We start from the raw sequence: 11,335 nt of genomic DNA, 5'->3' as shown, positions 1-11,335 counted from the left end.
CATCACTCAAAAGGGTAATTTTTAAAAAACAGCTTTGTGTTATTTTGTGGCTACTACATCAGAATATGTGTGTGATTTTCACCTGGGGATAGTTATCAGAAATGTTCAAGTATTTGTGCAAACACCTGGTAGTGTAAGAAAGAGAAGACCTCAGACATGCAGTCTGTGAGGAGTTTTACCTATAGTGCTGTTATTCCACTAGAAAGAGGTGTGGAATTTGTTCCTAAATTTAGCTGAAATGATGCATGATCCTGCCTCAGCCTGGAAGGCATTTAAATCAGCTTCAGCTGACTGGCCAGAGTTGTATGGATGGCAAAATGTGCCACAGACTTCTTCCTTGCAGACCAAGGCAAAGTGTAGGCAAAATATTAGTATACCTTGCTGCACCTGGGTACAGCTGGGCCAGGCAAAAGGGCTAAGAGAAGAATTTGAAGAGGAAACTATCCAGCTTTCTACCACAGACCTTCGTTGTTAAAAGGCTAAAACAAAATGAGGAACAGCACATACGTAGAAAAACCGGCCAGAAGTCACCTATGGAGAAGTAAAATGAGTAGCACTGTGGGACTCTATGGAAAATAATGTTACTTTTCTGCAGTTAGGACTTCGTGAGCAAATGTTAATGAAACTTGGAACCTAAGGTCAAAGAATGAGATTGGGAGAGTAATTATTAAGGGTAGAATGCTAGAGAGATTTACATTTCAGTGGGGGTGCTGAAACCTGGGAGCCCTGATGACATCCTAGGTATGAAGCTGGAGACAGTGGTCTTTTCTTCCCCCCGAAGAAATTTATATACCAAAAGGTTAAAAGAAAGAATTCAGGATCCTCCCCAAGGCAGCAAAGGTTTTTCTTTCTCCTTTTAAAAGAGGAGTGGGACAGCTACCTCTCCCTTCTACAGGAGCAAGCCCAGATTCATTTTATCAGTGTTCTTCACCTGCAATACCAACTTTGTGTGTATGTGTAGGACACCTAGCTTCTGTCTCACTGCACCAAGGGTAAGATATTAAGGTACGTTGGAACTACACAGTTGTTATTTGGTTTTAAGTAAATAATATTTCACCATCTGTTCTGTTCCAGAAACTACATGTACTGTATTTATGATATTAACCAAGTTAAAAAATTTAACACTCTGAAATTTTAAATCGCCACAGAAATAACTTCAGACTGAAGTGGCTTTTTGAATTTTCCAAACAATAAAGAAGAAATAACACAATCTTGAAAAATCATCATCAAACAATGCTCAACTCATCTTACGAAAATAGGACAGTCTTCAACCCCAAACCTGGAAAGATTACAACAAAGGACAGCTACAGAACACACACAGAAAAACTCAGTGATTATAACAACTGAATACATTATGATCAAGGAGGATGTATTTCAGAAATATCAGATTGGTTTAATCAAGACAACTCAACAGAATAAGTAGGAAAAGCCATATGATTTATCTCATACAGAGATAGATAGCATTTGACGGAATTGAATATAATTCATGTTTTTTTTAAAAACTCAAGGAATAGAAGAGAACTTCCTTAAAATGATAAAGGGCATTTACAGAAGTCCTTAACATCAAAATTAATGGTAACATACTGAACAATATCTCCCTGAGGTCAGAACTTCTGTACAACACTTTACTGGCTAGGAATGCCAGTACAAAAGGCAAAGAAGTCTGTATTCATACATGACAGAATTGTTTACATAGAAAATTTTTACAAATCTACAAAACAACTACCAGAAACAGTGAATTCATCAGCAAGGTTGCAGGATACAAGGTAAATGTGAAAACATAAACTTGTTTTCTATATACTACTTGTACTGTTTTTTTCTATAATTGTTTAATGCTAGTATAAAGACAAAAATAATATAAAATATTTAGGAATATATTTAAAGAAAAATCAGCAAAACTGCTCAACTGAGAATTTAAAGACCTAAGTAGAGGTATACCATGGTCAAGATGTCAGTTCTCCCCCAAATGAGTGATGCAATCCCAAATAATATCCTAACAGGTGTGTCTGTGGAAATTAACAAGGTGATTCTAAAATTTAATGAAAATACAAAAGACCTATAACAGTATAGAATTGTCCAGAATGTCTAAAAAACATATTTTAATACATTCTGTAGATTAAAGATGTTCTTGGCAACATTCTGTATTCATGCTGTAGAATACCCAAGAATCTTGAAGAAAACAGCAAACCTAGAAGGCTAACACTGCCAGATGTCAAGACTTATAATATTATAATAAAAGACTGTGGTATTTTCATAAAGATGGATAAATCAGTCAGTGGAACAGTAAAGAAAGCCCAGAAACATACATATATGATCACCTGACAAATGACAAAGATAAAACCGCAATTCACATGTAAGGCTGCATACTATAAAACTCTTAGAGGAAAACATAGGCAGAACATGCTCTGACATAAATCACAGCAAGATCTTCTTTGATACATGTCCTAGAGTAATGAAAATAATAACAAAAATAAACAGGACCTAATGAAACTTAAGAGCTTTTGCACAGCAAAGGAAACCATAAACAAGACGAAAAGACAACCCTCAGAATGGGAGAAAGTATTAACAAGATGAAAAGACAACCCTCAGAATGGGAGAAAGTATTTGCAAATGAAGCAACTGACAAAGGATTAATCTCCAAAATTTACAAGCAGCTCATGCAGCTCAATATCAAAAAAACAAACAACCCAATCCAAAAATGGGCAGAAGACCTAGACATCTCTCCAAAGAAGATATACAGATTGCCAATAAACACATGAAAGCATGCTCAACATCACTAATCATTAGAGAAATGCAAATCAAAAACCACAATGAGGTATCACCTCACACTGGTCAGAGTGGCCATCATCAAAAAAACCTACAAACAATAAATGCTGGAGAGGGTGTGGAGAAAAGGGAACCCTCTTGCACTGTTGGTGGGAATGTAAACTGATACAGCTACTATGGAGAACAGTATGGAGGTTCCTTAAAAAACTAAAAGTAGAATTACCCTATGATCCAGCAGTCCACTCCAGGGCACATACTCAGAGAAAACCATACTTCAAAAAGATATACACACACACCCCCTCCCGGCCATGTTCATAGCAGTACTATTTACAATACCCGACAGATGGAAGCAGCCTAAACATCCATCAACAGAGGAATGGATAAAGAAGATGTGGTACATATATATACCATGGAATATTAGCCATAAAAAGGAATGAAATAATGCCATTTGCAGCAACATGGATGGACCTAGAGGTTATCATATACTAAGCCAAGTAAGTCAGAAGGAGAAAGACAAATATCATATGATATCACTTATATGTGGAATCTAATTTAAAAATGAAATGGATGAACTTATTTGCAGAACAGAAAGAGATTCACAGATCTTGACATCAAACCTATGGTTACCAAAGGGGAAATACGGGGGCAAGTGATAAATTAGGAGATTGGGATTGACATATACAGACTACTATGTATAAAATAGATAATAAGGCCCTACCTTATAGCACAAGGAACTCTACTCAATATTCTGTAATAAGCTATATGGGAAAAGAATCTGAAAAAGGATGGATACATATATATATTTATAACTGATTCACTTTGCTGTACACCTGAAACTAACACATTATTAATCAACTATACTTCAATAAAAATTAAAAAGAAAAAAAACTTAGCTATTGGCTTCTAGCCCACCTGATATGAAATCATTCCTCTTCATACTCCGTGCCTGGCCCCAGTTCCCCTCTGTTCCACAATTTATATGTGGATGAAAAGACGATGGTATTTTAGAGTAGGAAATATCTCTGCAGTGAAGTAGAAAATGCAATACGTTCTTCAGCTCAAAAGGAACAGTTCTTACTTCCTGTGGAATTCTGGAAATCATTCTTTGTATTTTTAAAAGCTGGAGAAACATTTTTAAACAGTTTCACTTAGCTCCACCATGTGAAAAAAGGTAATAAGTAATTGGGGCCCATGCCCACCTCACCATCCTATATGATTATCATACAAGCACTCTTAGGCTGCCCAAATAGAAACATCAACTGTTTAAAACTGCCCAGCTCTACAGCAAACCCCTGAGAATCACTCCAACATTGGGGAACAGAGTGTGTTAACTCTGGATGTCTGACTGAACTCCCTTCATTCTCTAAGGGTCCTGTCTGTCATGGTTGTCTCTTCATCCACAAACTTGGGTTCTAGTTACATAGTCGTAAAAAAAAGGGAATAAAGGGTGAATTGCAAAAAACAAAAACAAAAAACACCACAGTTCAGTGGAAGGAAGGACAGTCTTTTTAATAAGCTTCTGTTTATCAGAAGGTATCATTAAGAAAGTGATAAGCTGTAACTGGGAAGATACTTTTCAATACATGAAATGTGACAAAAGATTCATACCCAGAATATATTGTGAAACATCTCTAAATCAGTAAGAGACTAACAACCTAGTAATATAAAAAAAGGAAATGACCTGAATAATCACTTCACTAAAGGAAATAGATATCCAAATAAGCAACAAACATATGAAAAGATGCTCAACATCATTAGTCATCAGAGAAATGGAAATTAAAACTTAGTAACACACCACAATGACTAGAATGGATAAAATTAATTAGACTGACAATATCAAGTTCTCAGAAGGATGTAATGTAACTGGAACTCATACATAGCTGGTGGCAATATAATTCAGTACAACCACTTTGGAAAACAGTTTAAATATTACTAAAGCTAAGTATATTTATGGCTCTACACCTAACAAAAATAAGAGTTTAGGTCCTACAAAAGACATACACAAGCATACTTACAGAAGAGGAAATCAAGATGGCAGCCGTAGAGGACACTTAGCTCACCTCCCCCGAGGAACACATCAAAAATACATCTATTTTGGAGCAGGTCTCACTGAAAACAATCTGGAGATTGGCAGAAAGACTCTTCTTACACAACTAAGGCTATAAAAAAGATCCATAGAGTTGGGAAGGAAGGGAAGAGAAACAGTTCAGGACCTGTGTCCCTAGGAGGGGACACAGAAGAGGAGGGTCAAAGATCCTCCCTGGGGGTGGGAAGCAGTTCCAACCCCTTATTGGGCACCCTAGCCCTCTTGGCTGGTATGAAGACCAGTGGGACCCACGGTGTGGGGAGCTGTGAGAAACTTGGACTCTGCTCTTGAAGTGCACACACATGCTTGCTTGCTCAGGGAACAGGCAGAGGAAGCAGACTGAGACTGCAGGAATTGGGCTGGTTTCCTGCAACTGACCCAGCACATGCCCCAGCCCACACAAAGCACCCACTCCAGCCCCTCTTGCTCCACAGCACAGCTCCCCACTAGGGCAAAGGCTGTTGCTACTGAGGACCCTACGCAGTTCGGGGCATGGAGCTAGGTTAGACCTGACACTACATCTGAATGGTATGGGGGGGGGCCACTACCAGTGCAGGGAGGGGCAGCAGATCAGGAGTGTCCTAGAACACTGACTTGTGTGCCAGGAGAAGCACAGAGTGCACCCTGGCCTGCACTGGGCACACACGCCAGTCCCTCTTGCTCCAACCACTGCTTCCTTCTGGAGAATGGAACCAGCTCCGACCCAACCCTCCAGGCTTCTGCTCCACTAACTTAAGACCTGACACCAGCCCTGGCCCTGGTAGATGGTGTCCATCACTGAGCATAGGAGGAGCCCTGGCTGACACCTGGCTTCTAGCCCCTCCATCTCCAGCCCTAGCCCTCAGCAAGGTGTAGGTGCCAGAATACCCTGGGGGGAGATACTCCCACCAAAGCCACTGGGCACACACAGACTATACAGGGACCCACCCAAAGACACCACTCCAAGACCAGGATAGGTAACTGTTTCCCCTAATTTCACAAAGACAAAGTTAAGAAAAATGAGAAGACAAAGGAATTTGTTTCAAACAAAAGAACAAGAAAAAAACCCTAACAAAATCAACTAATGAAACAGATATAATTTACTAAAGATTGTAAAGCATTAGTAATAAGCATGATAACTGAACTAGTGAAAAGAATATATGAACACAGTAAGAATTTTAACAAGGAACTAGAAAGAAAAAAAACCACTTGGAGGTGAAAAACAGTGAAATGAAAAATACACTAGAAAGAATTAAGAGCAGAATATGTGATATAGAAGGATGCAGAAGTGATCTGGAAGATAGAATAATGGAAATCTCCTAATCATATTAGCAAAAAGAAAAACAAACTTGAAAAAAAAGGATAGTTTATAAAGGACCACTAGGATAACATCAAGCATACTAATGCTCTCATTATAGGGGTACCAGAAGGAGAAGAAAGAAAAAACAGGTAGAAAACATATTTGATGAAATTATGGCTCAAAACCCTGAACCTAAAGAATAGATATTCAGGTACAGGAAGCACAGAGGGTCCCAAACAAGAAAAACCCAAAGAGACTTACACCAAGACATATCATAATTAAAATGGCAAACATTAAAGATAAAGAGAATTCTAAAGGCAGGAAGAAAGAGTCACGTATAAGAAACCCCAATAAGGCTATCAGCTGATTTGTCTGCAGAAAATTTTCAGGCCAGAAGGGAGTGGCATGAGATATTTAAAGTGTTAAAAGGGAAAAACTTCCAACACAGGATACTCCACCCAGCAAGATGATCATTCAGAATTGAAGAAGAGATAAAGAACTTCTCAGACAAGCAAAAATTAAAACAGTCATCAATACTAAACTGACCTTATAAGAAGTGTTAAAGGATCTTCCTTAAGTGAAAAAAGGTGGGAGGAAGGTACAACAAGAAATAAGAAACTATGGCTTCCCTGGTGGCGCAGTGGTTGGGAGTCCGCCTGCCGATGCAGGGGATGCGGGTTCGTGCCCCGGTCTGGGAGGATCCCACATGCCACGGAGCGGCTGGGCCCGTGAGCCATGGCCGGTGAGCCTGTGCATCCGGAGCCTGTGCTCCGCGACGGGAGAGGCCACAGCAGTGGAAGGCCCAAGTAACGCCAAAAAAAAAAAAAAAAAAAAGAAATAAGAAACTATAGGATGGAGAAAATCCCACCAGAAAAGGCAAAAATATAGGAAAGGCTGTGGATCAACCATTAAAATAAGCTATTGTGAAAGTTAAAAGACAACATTTGTAAAATAAACTGTAACTACAATAAACAGTTAAGAGAGAGACATGAAGATGTAAAATATGTTAAAAACCAAAACGTGGGGGAATGTAGATCTTCTAGAATGTGTCTGAATTTAAACGACTATAAGTTTAAAATACAGTTCTAGGTCAACATACATGAACCACATGGTAACTACAAATCAAAAACCCGCAATAGTTTGTTTTTCTAATAAAACTCCCAGCCAAACAAAGGTCCAGGACTGGGTGGCTCATGGGGGAATTCTACCAAACACATAACAAACTACTAATACCTACCCTTCTCAAACTATTTGAAAAAACTGAAGAGAATGGAACACTCCCAAATTCAGTCTACAAGGTGACAATTACCCTGATAACCGAAACCAGAGACAAGTACAGACCAATATCTCTGAGGAAAATAGATACAGAAAACCTCAATAAAACATTAGCAAACCAAATTCAACATTATATAAAAAGGATCATATGCCATGATCAAGTGGGTAGATTAATTCAAGGGATGCAAGGATGGATCAATATCTGCAAATCAATGTGATACACCACATTAATGAAAGGAAGGATAAAAATCACATGATTATCTCAGTAGACACAGAAAAAGCATTTGACCAAATTCAACATTCATTCACGATAAAAACTCTCATCACAGTGGGTATAGAGGGAGCATATCTCAACATAATAAAGGCCATTTATGACAAGCCCATAGCCAACATCATACTCAATGGTGAAAAGCTGAAAGCCTTCCTGTTATTTCCAGGAACAGGACAAAGATGCAGACTATCACCACTTCTATTTAAACACGGTATTGGAAGTCCTATCCACAGCAATCACAGACACAAAGAAACAATAAAAGGTATCCAAATTGGAAGGGAAGAGGTATAACTGTCACTATTTGCAGATAATGCTCCTGGGTATATATCTGGAGAAAACAAAAACACTAATTTTAAAGGATACATGCACCCCAATGTTCACAGCAGCATTTACAATAGCCAAGACACAGAAGCAACACAGATGCCCACCGACAGACAACTGGATAAAGAAAATTATATATACACACACGCACACACATATATACACACACACAACAGAACAGTACTCAGTCATAAAGAAAAAAAATAAATTCTGTCATTTGCAGGAATGTGGATGGACCTAGAGGATATCATGCTTTGTGAAATAAGCCAGAAAGAGAAAGACAAATACTGTATGATATCAATTACATATGGAATCTAAAAAGATAATGCAAATGAATGTATATGCAAAACAGAAACAGACTCACAGATACAGAAAACAAACATGGTTACTGAAGGGCAGTCTGAAGGGTGGAGGGACAAATTAGGTGTTTGGTTTAACAGATACAAACTACTATGTATAAAATAGATATGCAACAAGGATATCTTGTACAGCACAGGGAATTACAGCCATTATCTTGTAATAACTTATAATGGAGTATAATCTGCAAAAATATTGAATCACTATGTTGTATACCTGAAACTAATGTAATATTGTAAATCAACTATACTTCAATTAAAAAATATAACACCATTTTTCAAATACCCCCAAATTCAAAATAAATATATTTTAAAACAAGTATGTTTCAAATGTGTACCCTAATTATGTTTCAATAATAGAATGGACAGATAAATTCTGGGATAGTCAGGATGGAACGCTGCACAGCAATATAAAGCAATAAACAAACGACTAATGTATATGGCATATATATCTCACAGACATAGTGCTGATCCAAAGGCGGCAAACACACACACACACACACAGTATATATACACATTTACATACTGTGTGTATGTATACACATAGTGCACATATATACATAGTACCTACTGTATGACTACAGTTATCTGAAGTGAAAAACAGGCAAACTTGATCTATGATAATAGAAGGGGGAGATGTTATTTACTGGGAGGAGGACACCAGGGAGCATTCTGGGGTGCTAAAAAAATGTTCCATATGTTCATCTTGACAATGGCTATATGTGTGTATGCATATACAAAACTTTATTTACTTGAACACTTAAACATCTGTGTATTTAACTCTATGTAATTTACACCTTAAAAAAAGGATACCATTTTTGTATAAGAGTGACACTGGGGAGATAGTGCATGATTCAATGACACTGGATATTTGAGTCATGTTAACATGCTACTTCCAAAGGTCCAGAGCCACTAAAACATGATTTCTGAAGACGATTTCAATGGCCTTAATCTCTGAACTACCCCTTTGTGATCTGATTTCCTCCTAAACTCTGTCTGGCTCATACTCCCAGACTCACCTGGGACACTCTGGCTTGGGGACTCTTCCTCCAATATCCATGGCTCCTCTCCTTGCTCCAACTTGAGGATGACATCTGGTTTAGGGATGCAAAACCCTGTGAATGAGAATTATATGACATGAGACAAATTGGATGAGCGTCGGGGTCTTTGATACACTGTTCTCGAAGAGTATACAATAAAAAAAAAGCTCATCTCATCCTGTTGTGGGGCAGAGGATAACACATTCTTTCTGGTACCCAAAAGGGATAAATTGTCCTTGGCCTGTAAATCCCAAAACTAAATATTATTATATTCTACAAAAATTCCACAGGTTTCTGTAAATAAGAAAGGACATGTATACTGGGGGTCTACATGGGAAATAAGCACTACCTACCTACTGAGATGAGGTGGCTGTAGTTCTCCAGCATCACTTCCCTGTACAGCGTCCTCTGAGCAGGGTCCAGGTGCTGCCACTCCTCCTGGGTGAAGCCTACAGTCACATCCCTGAATGACAGTGATCCCTAGAAAAACACACTTCTGTTCAATCTGCAGTGGTCAGAGTCAGGTGATGTGGAAAAAGAAGTTTAAAACTAATTCTTACCATTTTTCCTGCTGAAAATTGACCACAACATGTTACAAAGGACCTCTACTATATAGCATGTTTTGTGTTACACTTTGTGATTAAACAAGAAACCATGGTAGAAATACCATTGGTGGATTAATTTATTACTTAATGGAAAAATATCTGCATGCTTTTATGTGCCTGAAAGTGTCCTAGTTTTTGAGAATTCCAAGTTGAAAAATATACTCTTCCTGGTCTCAGAGAGTTTATTCTCATAAGGAAAGATACAAAGATATACACCTACCATAGGACTTAAAGGACCCATATCACAAATATGTACAATGCAGACAGATCATAAAGGGGTTCTGTGCAAGTTCATGTGAGAGTGTCAGCACCCTGGATTTCACTGAGCAGATAAAACTTTCAGTGCTTAAATATAAATAGTAGTTTCTTTGCAAATATGCGGCAAAACTGCAAGAAACGTTAAGAAGACCTGAAACAACATGTGGCAAGTCAATGGACTGTACAGCAGGACAGGAGAACAGGTCTGAACCTGTGATGAGATAAAGGCTGCAGAGGCAGGGGCAAAAGGTTCAGGGGAGGAAACTAGGGAATATATTTGGCTTAAATTCTGTTGGTGATCTCCAAATATTTCATCACTCATCTAATCCATAAAATTCTTGAGGAACCACCAGTTTTATTAATATTTATCTATAAATTAAATACTGTCAATTCACATATGAGGAGAGCGTAATTCTGTTCTTACTTTTCAGATAGAAATGTAAATAAACAAGCTAATATTTTCTTCCCATGCCCTAAAGGACTGACAGTATATGATGTATGCAGAATTATCTTGCACACTCCCTTAGGGCACAGCCTCTCTCTCTTCCCCCATCTCCACTCACCCCAGGTCATTGCTGTGAATACCATGAAGCCAATAGTGAAATGGAAATACATACTTCTGTCCTAGTTATATAAACTAATTGTTGCCGAGGAAGCAATGATCCCAAAGTTGGTTTTTTTTTTCAAGTGAATCATTTAATGTGTGAGGCTCAGTTTGATATTACCGTAAGTATTAACAGAAGAAAATGGGAAAGTATAAACATTTCCCCTTCTATCAAAAACGGGTTTGATACCAGGATAAACTAGCCTGTTGATTTAACATAGCTGATTAAAAAGGCTAGAGAATCTGGAAGTAAAAAAATGTACTTGGAAGCAATGTCCTCTGAGGCTTCATTCTCCTGAGGGCAGCAAAATGCTGAAAAATTTAACTGGCTCAAAAATTATATTGAGAGATCAAAAAGAAGAGCTAGTCACAGCTTGGGGAAAAATTTGGAGAACAGGTGACACTAAATGTAGTTAGATGAATAATTCCAAAGTTTCCCTAGAGTTATAATAGCACTCTGAGCTAACCAAAGGG

The 11,335-nt window shown here is 38.1% G+C and overlaps 1 protein-coding gene across 2 annotated transcripts in view; it reads right to left on the bottom strand.

Moving 5' to 3' along the window:
- ZNF37A (zinc finger protein 37A) overlaps positions 1-11,335 on the bottom strand; it is a 57,815-nt gene that overhangs the window by 12,871 nt on the left and 33,609 nt on the right. For both annotated transcript variants that reach the window (XM_081250311.1, XM_081250312.1), the window contains exons 3-4: positions 9,748-9,874; positions 9,374-9,469 (exon numbers count right to left, since the gene is read on the bottom strand). In XM_081250311.1, coding sequence (XP_081106437.1) covers positions 9,374-9,469; positions 9,748-9,874 — 223 coding nt within the window. The remainder of the gene's footprint in view (positions 1-9,373; positions 9,470-9,747; positions 9,875-11,335) is intronic.

This window comes from Mesoplodon bidens, assembly GCF_964165515.1.
Source record: "Mesoplodon bidens genome assembly, chromosome: 1".
Taxonomy (NCBI): Eukaryota; Metazoa; Chordata; class Mammalia; order Artiodactyla; family Ziphiidae; genus Mesoplodon; species Mesoplodon bidens.
The sequence above is the reverse complement of the archived record's forward strand: the minus strand, read 5'-3'. Positions and strand labels throughout refer to the sequence as shown.